The sequence below is a fragment of the Oncorhynchus nerka genome, linkage group LG4 (genome assembly GCF_034236695.1).
Source record: "Oncorhynchus nerka isolate Pitt River linkage group LG4, Oner_Uvic_2.0, whole genome shotgun sequence".
Taxonomy (NCBI): Eukaryota; Metazoa; Chordata; class Actinopteri; order Salmoniformes; family Salmonidae; genus Oncorhynchus; species Oncorhynchus nerka.
This window is the reverse complement of record NC_088399.1, coordinates 37,290,660-37,315,210: the sequence shown is the minus strand read 5'-3', so window position 1 is coordinate 37,315,210 and position 24,551 is coordinate 37,290,660. Positions and strand designations below refer to the sequence as shown.

Genomic DNA, 24,551 nt, shown 5'->3' with positions numbered 1-24,551 from the left:
TCCAGTCAGCCATTCAGTAGATAGGCTACGCTTTACCTGATCCAGTCAGCCATTCAGTAGATAGGCTACGCTTTACCTGATCCAGTCAGCCATTCAGTAGATAGGCTACGCTTTACCTGATCCAGTCAGCCATTCAGTAGGTAGGCTACGCTTTACCTGATCCAGTCAGCCATTCAGTAGGTAGGCTACGCTTTACCTGATCCAGTCAGCCATTCAGTAGGTAGGCTACGCTTTACCTGATCCAGTCAGCCATTCAGTAGATAGGCAACGCTTTACCTGATCCAGTCAGCCATTCAGTAGATAGGCTACGCTTTACCTGATCCAGTCAGCCATTCAGTAGGTAGGCTACGCTTTACCTGATCCAGTCAGCCATTCAGTAGATAGGCTACCCTTTACCTGATCCAGTCAGCCATTCAGTAGATAGGCTACGCTTTACCTGATCCAGTCAGCCATTCAGTAGGTAGGCTACGCTTTACCTGATCCAGTCAGCCATTCAGTAGGTAGGCTACGCTTTACCTGATCCAGTCAGCCATTCAGTAGATAGGCTACGCTTTACCTGATCCAGTCAGTGTGCGCCATCAGCAAAATACTTCTGACAGATCTTTTTTTAATAATTATGACAAAATGTGGGCTTAAAAATGTTGTTCAGTAATTTACTTTGTTAACAAACATTGGAGTAAAACAAGATTATATTTTGGGTTCTGATTGGGTACGACAGAACTAAGCTCATGAGGCATTTATAAATGATATGGCTACATATAATTAATGTATTGATGTAGCAATGATGTGAGTTGTATGAAGCCAAACCCATTGTGAAGTTACCTCACTCAAGCTGTTATCTCTTCTCCTTTGCCTTCACTGCCAAGCCAGGCATCGCACTGGAGATTCCATCTGCAAGAAGAAGAACTACAGTTTCAACACATGGCCAAGCAACGCCGTTATATTTTCGCCCCGGTTGCGCTTATACTGTTTGGAATAGTAGCCATTTTTCTTCTAACTATTCCCACCGAGGACTTGGCCGAACCTCCGGAATGTATGGTAAGATTCGTTGGGTTATTTCTCTGTTCACAGCTTTTATGCGGTGTTGTGAAATGTAAGATGAACCCATTTCCAACGGTGCAATGGAGAGTGCAGTGCGGTGTCCGGTCCTCGCGCGCCACTGCTACGCATTCATAATATAAATAGCATAGTCTATGGGACAGGGTAATTTATAAGTCTACTATAACACTGTTGATAAAAAAATTATGTTGACAAGCAGTCAACATTTGAGTAAATCTATACACCTGATACGTAAAATAATACAAGAAACGTGTAGAAATTCAGTTAGCCTACAGTACCATCTTAGGTTTATAGGCTTAAAATGCTCTTTCCATACACTTGAATAAGGTTGATGGCCAACCTTTCTTAGCTCCTAACAAATAATACACCAGTTATGAGAGGACAGTCACTGAAAAATAATAAAACCTATTTGGCCATTAAATGTGTCTGCCCCATTGTCAATATTATAGCCCTATTTTCTGCCGCATTCATAACTGGGAACTCGGAAATCTCCGACTTTTGTTTTCAGTGCATTCAGGACAATTGGGATCTCGGGAACCACAAAAACGAGCTAGTATTACATTTGAACGGTCATCCAACTCGGAATTCCAAATTGGAAACTCCGGTATCTTTATAGAGCTCCAACTTTCCGACTTCTTTTAGTTCCTAGCTGTCTTGAAAGCACTATTCACCCGGATAACTGTTCCAACATGGGTGTGAGTTGCTGACAACCTAGTGACACTACAAAATGTTTGTACAACTAATGCAAGATAGACCAGAGTCTGTCGTTTCCAATGGGAGCAAATTAATCATAGTGGGCAGAACAAGCAAGGATTTGGGCAGAGCCAAGCACTAGCTAATGAGATCCTATTGGCGCATTCTAGCATTTATTTGCAGATTTACGTTAGGGAATGCCTACTCTGTGAAGTGCGCTTGTGCTATAACTCACTTTTCCCTTGCACTCTTTCTAAACAACGCAATTTTTGGGAAACTTTGGCAACGGCTGAAGTTTAGTTTTGAAAACAGAAAACTCTATGGAGATCAAATGTTTCATCATGAGAAAATTTGCAGGATGTCGGCCAAAATCCATCTTCTCCCACTGCGGGCCACTGGGCATCCTCTCATCACCATATTTGGTAGTGAGTGGAAATGCCAACTGAAGACTTTACATTTGTACATCCTGTAAAATGTCTGGCTCATTGTTCTACATGTGACACTAAAATGTGGTGTCCAAAGCAACCTGCCGACAATGACCGTGTTCGGGAGCATCAAGTCCATGAGGCATTGTTGGCGAGGGGCTTCTCCTGACACCTGCATTACATTGCAGACTGGGTCCTTGGAACTCCCCCCTCCCCCACACCTCTGTCTCTGTGTGTGTGTGTCTCTCTCACACGGTGTCTCTCTCTCTCTCTCTCTCTCTCTCTGTGTGTGTGTGTGTCTGTCTCTCACACTGTGCTTCTCTCTGTCTGTGTGTGTGTGTGTGTGTACTCTCTTCACTGCTCATGGAGCAGCCCCCTGGACTTCTTCAGAATGCTTTTTACATGGATGGCATGTAAACTAACAACACAATTGTGAGCAACTTGATGTGTATGTGTGTTGGTTGTGGTGTAGTCTGGCGTGGTCTGGTGTGATGTCACATACCCTCATGCATGCCTGGGTCTTTGTGCAGAAAGTAGAAAGAAGCCTCCACTCGCTTGAATAGACATTGCCAATGGCTCAACCCCCTGTATGTTTGGGTGAATTCAAAAAATCTCAAAGAGAAGAGTAGTTTAATGCAGCTTGAACCATAAAAGATGATAACTAGTACTTCTTACATGTGTTACTGACAGTCTGTTTAGGTAAAGCATATGAATCAAACCTCTACTGATTCTCATATAAATCTCATTAATACCCTTCAAGTTGTATGAATACCATACATTGTGTTTCAACAAAAAAAGGGGGGGGGGAACGGAAAGCAGCTCTTTGTGGAGGACTGGCCTGCAGATGTTCTGTCCGTTAACAACCTAGAACCGTGGGAATGACTACTAGTGCATATTTTGTCAGTGGTGTATATCCATTATGTTTCTTTTTGGTGCATTTCCATGTTTTTCTGTTTTTGGAAGACTCTCCCTCTAACCTCCCATTAGCTAGGTTTCCATTAAATTGGTGAAAGATTTTCATGCAAATATTCTACAATCTGCATAAAGAAAATGTGCACATTTTCCCACCAGTGGTGTGTTTCCACCATACTGACTTGTTGCAGATAAAAATCAGTGTGTGATGTCGTAGTGCACACAAAATGTACTTTTTCACTCAAGTTTTCATGTACCGAATAAACAAATCTGAAGTCCCCTATATCATCACAGCTGGAGATTACTACAGGTCGTCTTTGTGTAGCCCTTAATGCCTATCTCTTATTATTTTCCCATACCAAAGCCGTCAACCACACCTCCCTGTTAGCTGGTGAAATTGTTAACCGTCAGTCTGTTGAGAAAAAGTTTGAAGGTCTTATCCTGTTTCCATCCCACTGCCCCATCAATCATGTCAGTGGATGAGCTCGTTTTCAGCAGAAGAGTTTTTGCGGGGGTTATTGGGAGGTCAAAACAGGAAGATGTATTCCTCGGGTGAAACATACAGGCCATGCCAATCAGCTGGTTCGCCATTTAGTAAATACAGATAGTTATACTTAATGCCAGATAGATTGTCACCGCACTTGAGTTATTAATGTCAGCTGTGTAGACAAACTCAGTGGCCTTGTGGTTAGAGTGTCCACCCTGATATTGGGAAGTTGGGAATTCAATCCCCAGCAGAGTCGTACCCGATGATCGGGTATGCTTGGAATTCTGTATTAAATTCAGCGTTCAAAACATCTGGGAGCTCGGAAATCTCAGACTCCTGTGCTTTTGAAACAACTGGGAACTCAGAAAAAAACTGGCCTCTTTCTAGAGCTCTGACCTGAAGATCACTTTGTCATAATTTTTCAGAGTTCCCAGTTGTTTTGAACACAGCAAAAGGCCCAGTGCAGTCAAAACTGGGATTTCCTGTGTTTTCTATATATTTCGACACTATGAGGTTGGAACAATATTGTGAAATTGTGAATATTATGATAATGCACTTTTAGTGTAAGAGCTGTTTGAAAACACCGCTTGAAATTTCAGCCTGTTTTGGTGGGATGGAGTTTTGGCCATTCCATGGTGACTTCTGTAAATGAGTTAATAGACCAATAAAAAAGAGTTCCAAACTTCTCTGACAAAATAGCAAATGTTCTATTTTCCCCTTCCCACTCATACCACTCCAAGACAGCCCTAGCTAAATTCTTGCTTGAGAAATTGCTCTTTGCTATGAAGCTATTTTTATTTTATTTTATTACCATTTTAAAGGTCCAATGCAGTCGTTTATAACTCGATATCAAATAATTTCTTGATAACAGTTAAAAGTTTATCTCAATACTTTGTGAAGACCTACCTTGTGAAGACTTACAGAAAACGTTTGACCTCTGTCATTGCCAACAAAGGGTATATAACAAAGTATTGATATAAACTTTTGTTATTGACCAAATACTTATTTTCCACCATAATTTGCAAATAAATTCATAAAAAATCCTACAATGTGATTTTCTGGATTTTTTTTCTTCTCATTTTGTCTATCATAGTTGAAGTGTACCTATGATAAATTACAGGTCTCTCTTATCTTTTTAAGTGGGAGAACTTGCACAATTGGTCGCTGACTAAATACTTTTTTGCCCCACTGTATATATATATATATATATATATGTGATTGGAGAACACATTGGGAGTAATCTTAGACCATTCTTCTAGACCAATCCTCCATGTAGAATCTTTCCAGATCCTTGACATCCTTCGTCTGTGCTTATGGACCCTCCCTCTTTAATTAAAACAGCCTGGAGACTGAGATGGCCATTGCAAAATGTTGATTTTGTGGTCAATTAACCATTTCTTTGGGGATGCTGATGTCTGATTGAGGTTATTGTCTTGGGGATCCATTTGCAGCCAAGTTTCAGCCACATGGCTTTTGACTAAAATGTCCTGGTACTGGGTAAAGTTCCTGATACTTAACAGAACCAAATAGCCACATAGCAACAAAACTGACACGTGCGCAACTATGGAGTATAACAGACCAGGTTGGCTTAGATTGTTGACAACATGTAAACTATATTTAGTCTCCAATGTTTATTGAAAACATAAATACATTTGCACAATGAGCACTCATTGTCTCTCAAATACATCGTTACAGTTGTTAGTTAGCTAGGTAGGGAATTTGATCCATATTAGCATAGACATGACATCGGTTAAAACACCTCAAAACAAAAGATGGTATCAAGAACAAGATAAAATTAGCTGAAACGAGCCACCTACGATTCCCCACGACATCTTCTTGTCATTGTTGCTAGCTATCTGGCCATCCAGAATCACAACAACACGTTGTCAGCTAACCTATCTATAACATCGAAGATCCACCACCATATTTTAAAGTAGGTATGGGGTTCTTTTCTGCATATGCATCTTTCTTTTGATGCAAAACCTACAACTGGTGTGTGTGGCCAAAGAGCTGACCATAGCAACAGTTCCAATCCAAGTGTCAATGACGTTTAGCAAACTCCAGGCATTTACATTTGATGGATGTTTAGAAATATTATATTCTTATTTACAATAAAAGTGACTCTAAAATGACGCACTACATTATTTATCATTCATTTCTATTTGGTACAAAATAATCTGAAACACAACCAAAATAAACTGCAAAATCATTCAAGAAGATTGTGGAGTCACAAGCTTGATGTAATCATTGGGTGCTAGGAATATGGGACCAAATACTAAATTTTTGACTACTTTAATACACATATAAGTGAATATGTTCAAATACTTTTGGTTCCCTAAAATGGGGGGACTATGTACAACAATTGCTGTGATTTCTAAACCGTTCACCCGATATGGATGAAAATACCCTCACATTAAAGTGCCGGAGTACAGAGCCAAAACAAAAACAAAATCTGTCACTACTTTTGGACCTCACTGTAGCTCAGTATTTGTATTTTTTATTTTATAGAGTCTTTTTTTATTCGGCTTTATCAAGGGTGCCAATAATTATGGTAATGACTGTATATTACCATGTAAACACACATTTAGCATGAGGAAAAACATACAGAGACGGGAAAGGTCGATTGAAGTGGAAAGAATATAGATAGATTAAGTTAAATGATTCTAGTCATATGGGTAGTGTGTGTGTGTGTGTGTGTGTGTGTGTGTGCACGCTGTCACACAAACAGGATGCTTCTGGTCTGAAAGCAACCCATGTTTGCAGATCATGAAGAAGCTGTTTGGAGTGTCTAAGCTCCAATCCTGATTGTGCTATGAATCGTCAACTCTAAACATGGTGAATTGTGTGTAAATGTTTAAATGAGAAAGGAAACAATAATTTGCCAAACACAGTCAGCGAATTAAACACATTTCAACAACCTTGTCAGAAAAAGAGAGCAATTCAAATTGAATTATGTCCAAAAGTGGATGTTTAGAGTTGATGATTCATAGCACAATCAGGATTGGAGTTTACACACTACAAAGAGTTCATGATCTGCAAACATGGATTGTTCTCATCCTCTCTCACTTGCGCCACAACTTTCCATCTATCTTATCTTGAAGTAAACATGCAACCAACATTCTTGCTGGCAAAATATATACATATGTCATAAAAGACAGAGGCCACCATTTGAAAGAAGAGGTTTATAGTGAATCAAGTTAAATGTCTTCCAGATGCCTCTATCCCTATTAAATGTCTTTGCGTAGATGGATTTCAAACACCTGATTATTTGTAGCCTTTTATTGTTTGCAGTAGAGTAGACCCAATTAGGTTGTCTTTCCTTTGACATTTTTCTGAATCAGCCATTTTTGTCAATATTTTTCCCTCTGTCTTTAACCTCCCTCTCCTCTGTTCTCTCCAATCCTCTCCCCAGTATGGGATAGTCTTGGACGCAGGTTCCTCCCACACAGCTATGTACATCTACAAGTGGCCAGCAGACAAGCAAAACGGCACAGGTGTGGTCACTCAGCACAGTGAATGCCATCCAAAGGGTAAGAGTGTCCCAATAGAAGGATTGTTCCAGGTGTTTGTCTGCTATTTACCTAGTGTTTACATATCAATTACTTTAAAATTATTAAAACAAGCAATATTACCATTTGTTAGTAACCAATTATTTGAAGTAATCACCAGAAAATACAGATTTACATTTTTTTTTAAATGTAAATTGCAGGCAGATACAAAATGATAGTAAAATAGTGTGTTACCCAAAGCCTTACACCCTAAAATCTCAATTCTACTTTTGTTGGGTACTCTGAGTAGGAAAGAAACACTGTTTTAGTTAAATGGTGTGGAAGTTTTTTGGCACTCCAGTTGGCAAAGGACAGTTCCCTTTGTGTGCTGTGTGCGCGCCTTTCGGGTAACTCGTTACACAAGGCTAGACATAAAGAAGCAGACAAACTTGGATGCCTAGCAATGGTGGATTTGTCAGTAGTTGTGCAGCGACTCAGTGTGCTGTGTGCTTTTCAAGTCCTGTCCTGTATACATGACTTGCGTGTTCATATAGATCACAGTTGTTGGCTGCTTTCATTAATGTGAAGTATTTGCAAATACACCAGCTTTCCTGAAGTTCATGTAAACAACACTTTCCAGGTAGTAAGACTCAATCTCCAAGTGCTCTCTTTTTATGTACAGTAGCTACTGCATGTGTGCATGCATGTCTCCCCACCATCGTTTTCTTACTAGTCGATTTGATCAATGTTAAATGGAATATAGTTAAAAAATATACTTCTACAGCTCTGTCTAGGGAGAGGAGTTATTTCCATAAACTCAGATGACTAGACCACCAAATAAGTGGATGGAATTAGTAAAATTGTGATAATGTATGGTCGGACTATATTACATACAGTAATGTATCATGTTCCCGCCATGCAGGTGGAGGAATCTCTAGCTATGTGGGACAGCAGGGAGCAGCAGGGAGAAGCCTCCAAGTTTGCCTGGACCAAGCCATGCAGGATATCCCCAGAGCCAGGCACCACCTCACACCTGTCTACCTCGGAGCCACCGCTGGCATGAGGCTCCTCAAGTGAGTTATAGTGTGTTAATGAGTGTGAGTGCACAAGCATGTGGCTGTATCAAGGCATAAGGCGAAACCCAAATGCAGACACAGGAGGCAGATGGTTGGAGTCTTAAAATGTTTATTAATCCAAAGGGGTAGGCAAGAGAATGGTCATAGACAGGTAAAAAGGTCAAAACAAGATCAGAGTCCAGGAGGTACAAAGTGGCAGACAGGCTCATGGTCCAGGCAGGCAGAATGGTCAGGCAGGCGGGTACAAAGTCCAGAAACAGGCAAGGGTCAAAACCAGGAGGACTAGAAAAAGGAGCATGCAAAAAGCAGGAGAATGGGAAAACCGCTGGTTGACTTGGAAACATACAAGACGAACTGGCACAGAGAGACAGGAAACACAGGGATAAATACACTGGGGAAAATAAGCGACACCTGGAGGGGGTGGAGACAATAGCAGGAACAGGTGAAACAGATCAGGGTGTGACAGGCTGTGTGTGGGTGTGTGTGCGTATGAGTATCTTTGTATGCAAATAATCTGTGGGTAAGGATCAGTGGTGTAAAGTACTTAAATAAAAATACTTAAAAGTATTACTTATGTTTTTTTGCAGGTGTCTATACTTTACTATTAATTTTTTTGACAACTTTTACTTTTACTTCACTACTTTCCTAAAGAAAATAATGTACTTTTTACTCCATACATTTTCCCTGACAGGACAAGAAAATGGTCTAATTCATGCACTTATCAAGAGAATGCGTGGTCATCCCTAGTGCCTCTGATTTGGCAAACTCACTAAACACAAATGCATCATTTGTAAATGATGTCTGTGTGTTGGAGTGTGCCCCTGGATATCTGTAACAAATGTAAACAAGAAAATGGTGCTGTCTGTCACGCTCTGATCTGTTTCACCTGCTGGTCTCTACCCCCTCCAAGTGTCGCTTATTTTCCCTGTGCTAGTTCTGTGCTAGTTCGTCTTGTTTGTCAAGTCAACCAGCATTTTTGTTTCTCAGCGCCTGCGTTCCCAGTCTCTCTTTTCTCGCCCTCCTGGTTTTGACCCTTGCCTGTCCTGACTCTGAGCCCGCCTGCCTGACCACTCTGCCTGCCCCTGACCTCGAGCCTGCCTATCGTCTTGTACCGTTTGGACTCTGACCTGGTTACTGAACCCCTGCCTGTCCTGACCTCGAGCCTGCCTATTGCCTGGTACTGTTTGGACTCTGACCTGGTTTATGAACTCTCACCTGTACCCGACCTGCCTTTTGCCTACCCCTTTTGTCATAATAAATATCATAGCTCAACCATCTGCCTCCTGTGTCTGCATTTGGGTCTCGCCTTGTGCCCTTATAGTGCGGACTGGCCATGACAGACCCAGCAGACCTGAACCAGCTCCGTCACGTTGTCTCCCTGCAGGGAGCCATCATTGGGAGGCATGAGGCACTACTTCGGGACCTTTTGGAAGGGCTTCGTTCCCTGACGGAACGCCTTGGATGGAGGCGGCTCAGACTACTGCAAGTACATCATAACTCCCGTAGTGTTGCAGACTTCGCAGTAGATTTTCAAACATTGGCCGCCGAGAGTTCCTGGAATCCGGAGGTTCTGTTCGGCACCTTCCTCCACGGACTGTCGGAGGGGATAAAGGACGAGCTCGGGAAATACCACTGGATCTCGATTCTCTCATTGCCCCTTTCGATTAGGATTGAGGGCGCCTACGAGAACGGCGGTGTGAGATGAGGTCGGGCCTCTGGAACACTCGTTCATTTGTTGATGTTGGTGCACGCCCTAAGGAATCCGAAAGTCCTAGACGTGTGTATTTCCGAGGAGAGCCGAAAACACCCAACAAGAATCATTGGCGATGGGTGAGTTGGATATTACAGAGCCCATGCAACTGGGAAGAGCTAGATTATCGGTTGGGGAATGCTCACGTAGGTTGAGTTCAAACTGTCTGTACTGTGTAGGTGTGGGACATTATATAGCCACCTGCGCTGTCAAGAAACCATTTTCTTTAGTGGGTACAAGTACTCTGGCTCACCAGGCTGGGAGTTCCCTAATTCACAACACCTGTACACCTTTTTTTGTGATTCTGCTGTGGGGAGACCAGTCTAAGTCTCTCCAGGTGCTCATTGACTCTGGGGCTGATGAAAGTTATGGATGCTACCATGGTTTCTGAATTAGGTATTCCCACTCAACCGGTCTGTCCCCATGGATGCAAGGGCACTGAACGGCCACTCAATTGGAAGAGTCACACATAGCACAGTGCCTGTTCAGATACGGGTTTCAGGAAACCACAGTGAGACCATACAGTTCCACCTCATCGATTCACCCCATGTTCCTGAACTGAGATTTTTGTGGCTCCAAAAACACAACCCTGTTATTGACTGGACCACGAGCTCCATCCTGTGTTGGAGCCCGTTTTGTCATTCCCACTGCTTTAAAGTGGCACAGCTGTCCCCTGAGGCGTCATCCTCGGGGCGTAAGCAAAGCCTCAGATGTCTCTGCCATTTCCAATAAGTACCATGACCTCCTGGATGTATTCAGTAAAGCACGGCCTACTTATCTTCTCTCACCGTCCTTATGATTGTGCCATTGATCTTCTCCCCGGCACCACACCACCTCATGGTTGGCTATATTCTCTATCCGGCCCAGAGACCAAGGCCATGGAAGAGTACATTGAGGAATCTCTGGCTACTGGAGGCATCTGTCCGTCTGCATCTCCTGCCGGCGCAGGGTTTTTCTTCATGGAGAAGGACAATACCCCGTGTCCGTGCATTGACTACCGGAGTCTTAATGATATAACGATCAAGATTCGTTGCCCCTTATCTCTCCTCAGCTTTCGAACCTCTCCAGGGGGCCACAATTTTTTTCCCAAGCTGGACCTTCGGAATGCCAACCACCTGGTTCGGATACGCAAAGGAGATGAGTGGAAGACAGCATTTAACACAGCCAGCGGACATTATGAGTACCAGGTCATGCCGTCTGGACTCACCAACGCCCCCCGCTGTCTTCCAAGCCCTGGTAAACAATGTGCTCCGGGACATGCTAAATCGTTTTGTGTTCGTCTACCTTGACGACATCGTGTTTTTTTTTTTTTTTCCCGGTCTGCCCAAGAACACGTTCTCCATTTCAGACAAGTCCTTCAGAGCCTCCTGGAGAACCAGTTGTTTGTGAAAGGCAAGAAGTGTGAGTTCCACCGCTCTACAATCTCCTTTCTAGGATATGTCATCGCTGATGGAAATGTCCAAATGGATCCTGAAAAGGTGAAAGCAGTGGTAGATTGGCCTCAACCTACATCCAGGGTGCAGTTACAACATTTCCTAGGGTTCGCTACTTCTACCGCCGTTTCATTCGGGGCTACAGCACCCTGACGGCCTCCCTCTCTGCACTCACCTCTACCAAAGTACCGTTCACATGGTCTCCAGCTGTTGACAGAGACATTGTGGACCTGAAGCATCAGTTCACCACAGCACCCATCCTCATCCATCCGGACCCGTCTCGTCAATTTGTGGTAGGTTGATGCTTCTGATGTTGGAGTGGGGGCCATCCTGTCCCAGCGATCTGTCCAGGACCAAAACCTCCATCCCTGTGCCTTCCTGTCCAATCGTCTCAATCTGGCAGAAAGGAACTACGACGTAGGCAACCGAGAACTTCTGGCAGGCAAGATGGCGCTGGAAGAGTGGAGGCACAGGCTGGAAGGAGCAGAACAGCCATTTTTGGTTTTGACCGACCATAAAAATGTGGAATATCTCCATACAGCCAAATGCTTTAACTCCAGGCAGGTGGTGGGCTTTGTTATTTACAAGATTCAACTTCACCATTTCCTACCACGCAGGGTCCAAAAAAATGTGAATCCTGAATCCTCTCCCGCCTATACAGTTCCTCTGCCAGACCCTCGGTCTCCAAAACCATGCCTTGCGGCTTCAGTGGGTTGGGGTATTGAAACCCTGGTTCGCAAGGCACAACGTTCCCAGCCTGAACCTGAAGGGGACCTTTCTGACCGGTTGTTTGTCCCAAACTCAGTCCGATCCTGGAATGGGCTCATTCCTCCAGGCTGACCTGTCATGCAGGTTCCCATCGAACCCTAGCCTTCCTCTGACTATGTTTCTGGTGGCCCACAATGGTTCCCGACGTTTCTGCCTTCGTCACCGCTCAGAACAAGACCCCATGGCAAGCTCCTTCTGGCCTCCTACAGCCACTACCGGTTCCTCATCATCACTGGTCTCATATCTCTGGACTTTGTCACTGGGCTCCATCCGTCTGATGGCAACACCATCATTCTGACGGGAGTGGATCGGTTCTCCAAGGCCACCCATTTCATCCCTCTCCCCAAACTACCCTCTGCCAAGGAGACGGCCCAGTTCATGGTGAGCCACGTCTTCCGGATCCATGGACTCCTGGTGGACATCGTCTCTGACCGGGGTTCTCGTCTCAGTTCTGGAAGGCGTTCTGCACTCTTATTGGGTCGTCGGCCAGCCTATCCTGCGGATTCCATACCCAATCCAACGGCCAGTCGGAGCGAGCTAACCAGGTTCTGGAAACCACCCTATGATGCCTGGTCTCAACCAACCTCACTACCTGGAGCCGGTAACTGGTCTGGGTGGAGTATGCTCGGAACACCGTTCCCTGTTCAGGCACTGGACTCACCCCATGGAGCACTCAAAAGGGGAATCAGCCTCTACTCTTCCCTGAGCAGGAGATCCGCATACCCTCAACCCATATGTTCGTCTGCCGCTCTCGACGTACCTGGAGAAGAGCTCGGGTAACACTTCTCAAGACCAACTCCAGGTATCATCAAGAAGCGGATCACCGGACTCCAGCTTCCCGCTACCGCATTGGGCAGAGGTTATGGCTTTCCACACGGGACCTGCCTCTTCAGGTGGAGTCCCGCAAACTGTCCTCCCATTTCATTGGTCCTTTTCCCATCTCTAGAGTCCTTAGTTCCGCTACTGTCCGTCTCTTGTTACCCCGTACCCTCCGTATTCACCCTACTTTCCATGTGTCTAGGATTAAGCCCGTGTGTCACAGCCCTTTGTCTTCTGTCTCCAGGCCCACCCCTCCTCCCCGTGTCATCGATGGCCATCCGGTATACACGGTAAAACACCTTCTGGGTGTTCGACCACAGGAGGGGGGGGGGGGGGGGTTCCAGTACCTGGTTGACTGGGAAGGTTGCAGCCCGGAGAAGAGGTGCTGGGTTCCCGCTAGAGACATCCTGGATCCAGCCTTCATTGCCGACTTCCATCGGCGACACCCCGGTCAACCAGGTATGCGCCCAGGTAGGACGCCAGGTGGCACCCCTAGAGGGTGGGGGTACTGTCACCACCTGATCTGTTTCGCTTGTCTCCACCCCCTCCAGGTGTCGCTTATTTTCCCCGGTGTATTTATCCCTGTGTTTCCTGTCTCTCTGTGCCAGTTCATCTTGTTTGTCAAGGCAACCAGCGTTTTTGTTTCTCAGCTCCTGCTTTCCCAGTATTTTCTCGCCCTCCCGGTTTTGACCCTTGCCTGTCCTGACTCAGAGCCTGCCTGCCTGACCTCGAGCCTGCCTATCGTCTTGTACCATTTGGACTCTGACCTGGTTTATGAACTCTCGCCTGTACCTGACCTGCTTTTTGCCTACCCCTTTTGTCATAATAAATATCGGAGCTCAACCATCTGCCTCCTGTGTCTGCATTTGGGTCTCGCCTTGTGCCCTTATACCTTCTGCTTTGCTTAATATAAGGAACTTGAAATTATTTATACTTTGATACTAATGTATATTTTAGAGATTACATTTACTTTTGATACTTAAGTATATTTAGAACCAAATACTTTTATTCAAGTAGTATTTTACTGGGTTACTAACTTTTACTTGAATAACTTTCTATTAAGGTATCTATACTTGTACTTGTGTATCACAATTGAGTACTTTTTCCACCACTGGTAAGGATTTCCCGTTCCAGGGCAGACTGGCAAAAACAGGCCCCCTCTTTTAAGCTGCCAAGCTCCTAGAAACACAATCATACCTGTTTCAGACACACAGTCTTATTCCTACAGTCTGTTTTAAAGACACATGTTCACAATAAGTTATACTAAGACCCCCATACCCATGCAGACGTACACATAGACATGTTTCGTGCTCTTGTTCACACCTGTTTCAGACACATGCAATGTTAACAGAATGTAGGTCAAAGAAACACATACACACAAATGGCAGTAAGAGTTTCTAAAAACATGCAAATATGGACATTTCTGCATCTTTGTGTTATCAGGGTCAAATGTGAGTCGTTGTGGTTCTGAGATATCTAATAGGAAATAAGTCCACAACAAGCTTGAGAAATGTAGCGTTTGTCTGGTAGATAGGGTATTGTTGTCATGCTGAGTAATGTTTTTCATTCCATTCCCCACGTTGATCCTGAATCTACAATATCTGAAGTAGTACATTTCACTTTGTCAACAGTATCTCCAGCCCTGTCCAGTCAGCCCAGGTTTTACAGGAAGTGGGTCATAAAATCCAGTCCTATCCATTTAACTACCAGGGGGCAGCCATCTTAAGTGGCCAGGAGGAGGGAGCATACGGCTGGGTCACTGTCAACTATCTCTTGGAGAACTTCATCAAGGTACCATGGCCCAGCTTTCACCTGATTAGAAAATGGGGTCACGAGAAACACTTAAATAAAGAAAGAAACATTGCTCTCGGTTCATATAACCGGGGTTACATCAGTAACCTCTGGTAGCCGCTAGATGCGGTTGTAATAAACTGTGCGGTTTCTGTTTTCTTCCTACAAATGTGTATCTTTTGAATGGTTTAAGCAACAAGATAAATTGCACCCCTTCACTGAAAGATAAATCTCAGGAATAACCACAAGCAAGGCAGGACTCATTAGAACTGAGTGGACAAGACCAGGCACTAAAATAGACTGGGGAAAAAATAACAATCATTAGCTAGGTTTCCATCCAATTGGCGACAGATTTTCATGTGAATATTCAAAAATCTGCATGAAAACAATATGTGCATTTTCCCACCAGAGATGTTTTTCCATCTAATTGACTTGTTGGTTATAAAAGGTTGTGGGTGATGACGTAGTGATTAACGGCAGCCTAGCATTGTTGAGCATGTCACCAGAATAAGACCCTCAATATTGTTTGGAAAGGAGCATCAAGCTCATCACCTTGCACTTTCACCACCCTGTAAAGTTCATAATTTATTTAATCTGTAAACTAGTAAACTGCATGCTTTCCTGACGAGTTGTCGCAACATGTCAGCGCCTGACTCCAAATTTACTTCGATATGATGGTTGTTACATCAATATTTGCCCATAAAAGAGTTTCCACCGACATTTCTTGCACAATTAATTTTACCGACACAAAAAGATCCCACCTTGTTCAGCATATTTTGTTTTGTCCACATATAGAAAGTTAACAACAAATTGTTTTTTCTCCATCAAGCCTGTCATTACATTTTTTATCCAACATGTTCTTTACTGGCTTAGAAAGGATGGAAACCTGATTAGTGACTATGTTCTTTTCTACGCAGAAGATTAAATTATTGACTAATGATCTTCTGAATTTCCAAATACATTTCTGATGCATTTCAGTCACTTCTAACGATAATTCCTTTATATTGAAGTACTGTCAGACTGATTTGTAATAGATTGTCATAGCCCCAATTTTAAAAAGTAAACATTGGCCGTTGATTACATCACCCTTTTATTTACATGGAGGGGTCAAACATTTTTGGGGTTTAAAATGAGGTTGCAGGCCAAAACAGTTTGGGAACCCCTAGTGTATACGGCTGTTTGAATATAAAGATTCTGCATTAGCATTGCTATCTACGGTGGTTGTAATCGATCCCTGTCTTATTCATTTCTTTGCACGCAGCCATAAGCACTTAAAAACGTAAGTATTCTGTGTTAGTTTCATTCCAAGCTTTTGTAGGCATTCTTTGAAAATGTACAGTACCAGTCAAAAGATTGGACACACCTACACATTCAAGTTTTTTTTTTGTACATTGTAGAATAATAGTGAAGATATCAAAACTATCAAATAACATATATGAAATCAGGTAGTAACCAAAAAAGTGTTAAAGAAATGTTAATATATTTTGTTTAAGATAAGATAAAGATAAGATTTGTTGAAGAAATCGTAATAGAGCACTCCACTAATCAGATTTGTTGAAGAAATCGTAATAGAGCACTCCACTAATCAGGCGTTTATGGAAGTGTGGTCAGACAGAAGCTACTCCTCAGTAAAAGGCACATGACAGCCAACTTGGAGTTTGCCAAAAGGCACCTAAAGACTCTCAGACAATGAGAAACAAAATTATCTGGTCTGATGAAATAAAGATCGAACTCTTTGGCCTGAATGCCAAGCGTCATGTCTGGAGAAAACCTGGTACCATCCCTACGGTGAAGCATGGTGGTGGCAGCATCATGCTGTGGGGATGTTTTTCAACGGCAGGGACTGAGAGACTAGTCAGGATCGAGGCAAAGATGAACGGAGCAAAGTACAGAGAGAGCCTTGATGAAATCCTGCTCCAGAGTGCTCATGACCTCCGACTGGGGCGAAGGTTCATCTTCCAACATGATACATTTCTGATACATTTCCACATACCCTAAGCACGCAGCCAAGACAACACAGGAGTGGCTTCGGGACAAGTCTCTGAATGTCCTTGAGTGGCCCAGCCAGAGCCTGGACTTGAACCAGATCTAACATCTCTGGAGAGACCTAAAAATAGCTGTGCAGCGACACTCCCCATCCAACCTGACAGAGCTTGAGATGATCTACAGAGAACAATGGGAGAAACTCCCCAAATACAGGCGTACAAAGCTTGTAGTGTCATACCCAAGAAGTCTCAAGGCTGTAATCGCTGCCAAAGGTGCTTCAACAAAGTACTGAGTAAAGAGTCTGAATACTTATGTAGAGTAAATGTGATATTTTTTTATATATATTTTTATAAATTAGCAAATATTCTAAAAACCTGTTTTTGCTTTGTCATTATGGGGTAGTGTGTGTATATTGGTGAGGGGGGGGGATTATTTAATACATTTTATAATAAGGCTGTAATCTAACAAAATGTGGAAAAAGTCAAGGTGTCTGAATACTTTCCGAAGGCACTGTACATAGATGACTGCATCTGCTGTGTAGACAAACTACCCACACACCTCTCCTGTTACTTTGTTTTACCCACTGTAGTATGGCTTTGTGGGCCGTTGGCTGAGCCCGGGCAGACAGACGGTGGGGGCGCTGGACTTTGGTGGGGCGTCGACCCAGATCACCTTTGTGACCAAGGATGAGGTGGAAGATGAGAGTGACAGGATGAAGCTACGTCTGTATGGCCATGACTACTCCCTGTACACACACAGCTTCCTGTGCTACGGACGAGACCAGGTCCTCAAACGCCTACTGGCTCACCTGGTGACGGTAGGAAACATTATGTTTGGCCACAACAACATAACAACAACCGTATACAGTACAGCAAGGGCCCAAAGTCTTTCCCAGTCATGTCACATTTTCAGGAAAAGCTCTTGGTTCATGTTACAAGATACTATCATAGTGTAAACCAGGACCATTGAAATAAAGAAACTTTGTTATTAATCATTGGAAACCCACCCACCCATGACTGGTTTTATAGAATTGTTTTCTACCACATATTTAATTCACTGTGTGTATTTGAAAGTCATCCCAGCACAATTGCAACAATAGATGTTGGCACTCAGTACCATAGTACTCCATGCCTGTAGCTTGCTCTCTACTTGATGTGTCAAGTTACTGTAACAATTTCTCACACTCACTCAATCCCTCTCTCTCTCAGACTCAGGGTCACACAGGGACAGTGGACCATCCGTGCTTCCCTGCAGGCTACATCGTCACCATGAAGCTGGGGACATTGTTTGACTCTCCCTGCACGGTGGCCCAGACACCCAGCTACAGTTACAATCCCCAGGCAGCCCTGTCTGTGAAGGGCACTGGCGATTATGATCACTGCCTGGGCAACATTACTGAGATATTTTCCTTCCACAGCTGCCCCTTCTCCCAGTGCTCCTTTGATAAGGTGTTCCAGCCCAATGTCAGTGGCAGCTTCATGGTGAGAGACAGTTTACAGTGGTTAAATCAACCCTAACCCTAGCTTCATGTCCACATCTGGGTTCAACCTTAATCCTACCTTCAACCACAAACCTAACCTTTACCCCAACCATAGCTTCATGCCCACATCCCGGTTTAACCCTAATCCTAGCCTCAACCACAAACCTAACCCTAGCTCTAATACTAGCTCCGGCCCCAACCCTAGCTCCAGCTCCAACCTTAACCCAACCCTATCTCCAGCTCCAACCTTAACCCTATCTCCAGCTCCAACCTTAACCCAACCCTAGCTCCAGCTCCAACCTTAACCCCAACCCTAGCTCCAGCTCCAACCTTAACCCCAACCCTAGCTCCAGCTCCAACCTTAACCCTAGCTCCAGCTCCAACCTTAACCCCAAACCTAGCTCCAGCTCCAACCTTAACCCTAGCTCCAGCTCCAACCTTAACCCCAAACCTAGCTCCAGCTCCAACCTTAACCCCAACCCTATCTCCAGCTCCAACCTTAACCCTAGCTCCAGCTCCAACCTTAACCCCAAACCTAGCTCCAGCTCCAACCTTAACCCCAACCCTAGCTCCAGCTCCAACCTTAACCCTAGCTCCAGCTCCAACCTTAACCCCAAACCTAGCTCCAGCATCAACCTTAACCCCAACCCTATCTCCAGCTCCAACTTTAACCCCAAACCTAGCTCCAGCACCAACTTTAACCCCAAACCTAGCTCCAGCTCCAACCTTAACCCCAACCCTAGCTCCAGCACCAACCTTAACCCCAACCCTAGCTCCAGCTCCAACCTTAACCCCAACCCTAGCTCCAGCTCCAACCTTAACCCCAACCATAGCTCCAGCTCCAACCTTAACTCCAACGCTAGCTTTAACCCTAACCCTAGCTCCAGCTCCAACCTTAACCCCAACCCTAGCTCCAGCACCAACTTTAACCCCAACCCTAGCTCCAGCTCCAACCTTAACCTCAACCCTAGCTCCAGCTCCAACCTTAACCCCAACCCTAGCTCCAGCACCAACTTGAACCCTAACCCTAGCTCCAGCTCCAATCTTAACCCCAACCCTATCTCCAGCACCAACTTTAACCCCAACCCTAGCTCCAGCTCTAACCTTAACCCCAACCCTAGCTCCAACCTTAACCCCAACCCTAGCTCCAGCACCAACATGAACCCTAACCCTAGCTCCAGCTCCAACCTTAACCCCAACCCTAGCTCCAGCACCAACTTTAACCCTAGCTCCAGCTCCAATCTTAACCCCAACCCTATCTCCAGCACCAACTTTAACCCCAACCCTAGCTCCAGCTCCAACCTTAACCTCAACCCTAGCTCCAGCCATAACCCTAACTCCAGCTCCGACCCTAATCATAACTCATCCTTTTTTCTCTCTCTCTGTCCATTTGTCCATCAGGCGTTCTCTGCCTTCTTCTACATTCACCAGTTCCTACAGACTACTACAGGAATCCCTGTCACCACCCCTGCCCAACTGGAAGAGGCAGCCCATTCTATCTGTAACATGAGCATCAATGAGGTTAGCAGCCTTCGGTCTGTCTGTCTGTCTGTCTGTCTGTCTGTCTGAGCATGTGAGAGAAAGTGTCTCTGTTTGCATGTGTCTCAATGGATGATGGTTTTGTATGCGTGTCATGTATTTCATGGCTATGTCATCCCCATTTTTATATCCTGTTTCAGATGTTGGTGCTGGCCCCAGATCAGGAGCCTCGTCTGCAGGACTTCTGTGCTGCCTCTGTGTTCACCAAGGTGCTCTTCACGAGAGGCTATGGCTTTGATGAGATCTCATTTCCCCACATTTCCTTCCAGAAAAAGGTGAGCTTGCTTGTTGGGAATGTTTTTTTTCTTCTCTATCTCCTTCTTTTACTCCAGATATCAGCATAATCCTTTACATTACACAAAGTCATATCAGTACAGACATTACCGCATGAAGATTGGCAGAAACTGCTTCTCCAATAGAAATGCCCGATCACACTTGTAGGCGATGTTGGCTAGCTAAGCTCATGCATAGGAACAGATCTAACGGTTGTCTCCCACCAAACTGCGCATGTGCAGGCCGTCAAATCAAAGGCACTCCTTCAATATAAAGTTGTTTTTGATGAAAATTAAAATGTGTCAGTTTGTCACTTTCACAAGGTTGGAGTAATAAAATATTCAACCACTTAAGACGGGGCGGCAGGTAGCCACTTAGGGACAGCAGGTAGCCTTGTTGTTAGAGCTTTGGGACAGTAACCGAAAGGTTGCTAGATTGAATCCCTGAGCTGACAAGGTAAATATCTGCTGTTCTACCCCGGAACAAGGCAGTTAACCGACTGTTCCTAGAATGTCATTGTAAATAAGAATTTGTTCTTAACTGACTTGCCTAGTTAAAAAAAGGTAAAATAAAAAAAGACATTGGCTTGAATCTAGGTAGTGCCTTTAGATTTTGAGAAAATGTAAATTTAAGGAAGACATTTTCACTTCTCTCATTGACTTCTCAAACACCAGACCCTCGACCTGGTCCACTTGGTCTGTTTCGCAAGAGTTCCCAGAAATCTCACAATGTTGCATCGTTTTTGAGGCTGCAGCCTCTCCATTGAAGCTTTAACCTCTGAATGTCCTTAACTAGTGCACCAGGTGCGTATCAGAATGCTCTGAGTGTACCCAAGCTGACTGAGATGTGTGTTTGTGGTGTCACCAGGCAGGGGATGCCTCTGTGGGCTGGGCCCTGGGCTACATGCTCAGTCTGAGCAGTCTGCTGCCGGGGGAGAGCGTGGGCCTGAGGAAGGCCCTGAAACCTGGAGCCTGGGCTGCCCTGCTCTTCCTCTTAGTCCTTCTCCCCGCCACCGCCCTGATGTATGTTTCCCTCCAAGCCTGCCGCAGGAAGAAGAAAGGAAGCAGTGACACTGCCAGCTAATCATCATAAGGGACTTCCATTGACACCTGCTTTCACTTTGTTTGGAGGAAAGATGGCAAACTCTTTGTAAGGGTGCTGGTGGTACAATCCTGGACCCAAGAGTGCGTAGATAACTGTATCATGAAGAAGATATGTTATATAAAGTGTTGATCATCTTTACACTGAGATATAACAAGTGAGTTCTCCCCGGCTGTCAACACATTTAATATATCCTTTTTTTTATGTATACTTTAACAAACAGTTTTTTTTTATGTACAAGTATGCATTGTAGTCTATAATTAATGTTCAACATCACTCTCACAACATGTTACCCAACATTTAAGTATAATTTGTTTGTGCTTTATATTCATTCTGTATTTTGTATTCTGATAACAAAAAATCAACTATGTTTTGTACATGGGGTGGCCTTTTCAGAAGATATGTTAGTATTCATGTGTTTCATACGTCATATTGACTACAACTGACTAAAACTATAAGTACCATCATACCATCCCCCTTTTTATTTCCGGAAGTGTGATACAGACCATTTACCATAACTGTCCACATTGATCATCGCAGAAAGAATTATCTACTATTTCAAATTGAAGAATTATCAGCTGCGCGAGATAGAACTCTACGTTCCATTTCGTGAAAGTATTTTCGTGAAAAAATGTGTACTCAAACGAAGGCTGCTGCTCTCATTGCGAACATTCCAGAGGCAGAAATCGACCCGACTGGTGTGTTCAAATACGTTCTCATTCGAGTACACAGTAAAGAAGACGGCGACGACTCGAGCGTAGATATTGTACGTGGATATGCCTGGGCCGAATATCATGGTAAGAGTCCAATATTGTCATGTTTTTGTATTTCAGAGTTGGCTAGTTAGCTAACTGCTGTATGATTAATGTCCATGTTTACTGTCCAATTCTACATAGCCTAGTAGCTACTCATACTGTACTGATACCTACGAGCCAGTAGGTGGGGCCTTTGTCACTGAAAAATGCCAGAGCAGTCGGTCAGTATTGGTTTGGCCTAAACTGTACAGCAAAAATAATTACACCATGTGACTAGTTTTCTATGCACGTCACAGTGCTTTTGAAATATGTTGTATTTTGAGAATATTTTCAAGAGCCTTGTTCTTAAACTTTGAGTACAGTACCGATCTTGTGTTTTTGTCACTGCAGCTGATATCTATGACAAGGTAGCAGAGGAGCTTGAGAAAGGAGGGCACCTAGATTGTGAATGTATTGGAGGAGGAAGGATTAAGCATGACTGCCAGTCAAAGAAGATCCACGTCTATGGCTACTCCATGGTAAGAGAATGCAAAATAATGTTATTTCAGTGGAACTCATGTACACCCATTGATTGGGTCTTTTAGTACATTTGTGACCATAACAATTCATCCAACATTTTGATACAATTTCTAATATTGTAAGACTGATATTGCATCTCTTAAGTTTTGTTATTTACTAGCAGCCAAGTTATCATCTCAATTCCCTTCTTGTTCTTTGCAGGGCTTCGGAAAAGCAAATCACGCTGTTTCCACAGAGAAACTGAAGGTGCGCTACCCTAAATACGAGATCACCTGGGCTGATGAGGGATATTGACCTACACTGGACCTGTCTTGGTTCAGGCCAATCTCCTTTCTGTGTCAATAAGTGTGGGCCAATAGTACACAGCAGAACCTCAGTGGCATCACATTATGTGAGATCTGAAGACAAACCTGTCAGTACAAAGCTGAAACTGGGACTAAGACTGACACAGTACCTAGTTGCTGACTAATATAGCCAGAACAACAGTGCTTGATTTTCTATTTTGTTTCAGTGAAACAATAGATGGAAAACATATTACCTAACAGAAGTCGTTTTATGTTTAAACATAAAATGAATAAATGCTTGCGTTGATTTAATAAATGGTAATGTATGCTTTATTAACATGAAGTCATGAAGCTAAGGACATTTACATCATACAATACCGGTACCTGAAAAGGATAAAGTATGAAATTCCATCTCCGGTCATGGAATCATAAAACTATTATCATGTTGAGCAATGTCGATTTCAAAACACAGGGGAAGTAACGCACTCCATCTTTCAAAATAATTTCCTCTGGTTTCAGAACAGAAAAACTCCTCCGTCATTACTTTTGTCTACTTTATCGCACTGTGCGATAAATAAAGTCTAAATAAAGTTCATGTTGTTTTGTCAGCCAGTTAACTTTAAACTGCTGATCAACCGCTACGTGGGTAATGTGGGTATCAAATAAGGTCAGGTGGACTCGGTGATCTGAAATGCATTAACCTCCGATGTTGCCATACAGCTACCATGCAGCTGTGCCAAACAATGTTAGGCATGTAAGAGCTGTCACACTACCACATAAGAGGTCAACTGATTATGATTTTAACGCCAATACCGATTATTGGAGGACCAAAAAAGGCCAATGCTGATTAATCGGCCAATTTGTGTGCATGTATGTATGTATATATATATATAAATTTGTAATGAATGGTATACGACAATACTGAATGAACAATGAACAATATTTTAATTTTAATATAATACATAACATCCATTTAGTCTCAAATAAAAAATGAAACATGTTCAATTTGGTTTAAATAATGCAAAAACAGTGTTGGATAAGAAAGTAAAAGTGCAATATGTTCCATGTAAAAAAGCTAACGTTTAAGTTCCTAGCTCAGAACATGAGAACATATGAAAGCTGGTGGTTCCTTTTAACATGACTCTTCAATATTCCCAGTTAAGAAGATTTAGGTTGTAGTTATTATAGGAATTATAGGACTATTTCTCTCTATACCATTTGTATTTCATATACCTTTGACTATTGGATGTTCTTATAGGCACTTTAGTATTGCCAGCCTAATCTCAGGAGTTGATAGGCTTGAAGTCATAAACAGCGCAGTGCATCCCAGCATTGCAAAGAGCTGCTGTTTGAATGAATGCTTACTTGCTGCTGCCTACCACCGCTCAGTCAGACTGCTCTATCAAATATCAAATCATATACGTAATTATAATATAATAAACACACCGAAATACGCGCCTTTGGTCATTAATGTGGTAAAATCCGGAAACTCTAATTTCGAAAACAAATGTTTATTCTTTCAGTGAAATACGGAACCGTTCCATATTTTATCGAACGGGTGGCAACCCTGTCTAAATATTATGTTTACATTGCACAACCTTCAATGTTATGCCATCATTTTGTAAAATTCTGGCAAATTAATGACGGTCTTTGTTAGGAATAAATGGCCTTTCAACAGTTCGCAACGAGCCAGGCGGCCCAAACTGCATATACCCTGACTCTGCTTGCACTGAACGCAAGAGAAGTGACACAATTTCCCTAGTTAATATTGCATACTTAAAAATATATAGTTGTGTATTGATTTTAAGAAAGGCATTGATGTTTATGGTTAGGTACATTATTGCAACGATTTTGCTTTTTTCACGAATGCGCTTTTCTTAAATCAAGTTGAAGTAGGCTGTGATTCGATGATA

General features: G+C 43.4%; 2 protein-coding genes across 2 annotated transcripts; both read left to right on the top strand.

The window, feature by feature from the left end:
* Positions 1–845: 845 nt before the first annotated feature.
* Positions 846–21,547, top strand: LOC115123399 (ectonucleoside triphosphate diphosphohydrolase 2-like). Its single transcript, XM_029652738.2, has 9 exons — positions 846–1,038; positions 6,989–7,106; positions 7,987–8,137; positions 14,542–14,701; positions 17,277–17,504; positions 17,896–18,168; positions 19,569–19,688; positions 19,847–19,981; positions 20,847–21,547. Exons 1-9 carry the CDS (start codon positions 922–924, stop codon positions 21,060–21,062), a joined length of 1,518 nt encoding a protein of 505 aa, XP_029508598.1. The 5' UTR covers positions 846–921; the 3' UTR covers positions 21,063–21,547.
* Positions 21,548–21,562: 15 nt separating this feature from the next.
* Positions 21,563–22,975, top strand: LOC115123406 (14 kDa phosphohistidine phosphatase-like). The gene is made up of 3 exons (XM_029652749.2): positions 21,563–21,877; positions 22,226–22,353; positions 22,556–22,975. Exons 1-3 carry the CDS (start codon positions 21,712–21,714, stop codon positions 22,646–22,648), a joined length of 387 nt encoding a protein of 128 aa, XP_029508609.1. The 5' UTR covers positions 21,563–21,711; the 3' UTR covers positions 22,649–22,975.
* Positions 22,976–24,551: the final 1,576 nt, after the last annotated feature.

Excerpts from the sequence above, each read along its gene's own strand:
- LOC115123399 (XM_029652738.2), top strand. The coding sequence starts at position 922 with ATGGCCAAGCAACGCCGTTATATTTTCGCCCCGGTTGCGCTTATACTG. Across the intron at positions 1,039-6,988 it reads CCGAACCTCCGGAATGTATG|TATGGGATAGTCTTGGACGC; the intron begins GTAAGATTCGTT and ends TCCTCTCCCCAG. Across the intron at positions 8,138-14,541 it reads GCTGGCATGAGGCTCCTCAA|TATCTCCAGCCCTGTCCAGT; the intron begins GTGAGTTATAGT and ends CTTTGTCAACAG.
- LOC115123406 (XM_029652749.2), top strand. The coding sequence starts at position 21,712 with ATGTGTACTCAAACGAAGGCTGCTGCTCTCATTGCGAACATTCCAGAG. Across the intron at positions 21,878-22,225 it reads TGCCTGGGCCGAATATCATG|CTGATATCTATGACAAGGTA; the intron begins GTAAGAGTCCAA and ends TTGTCACTGCAG. Across the intron at positions 22,354-22,555 it reads ACGTCTATGGCTACTCCATG|GGCTTCGGAAAAGCAAATCA; the intron begins GTAAGAGAATGC and ends TGTTCTTTGCAG.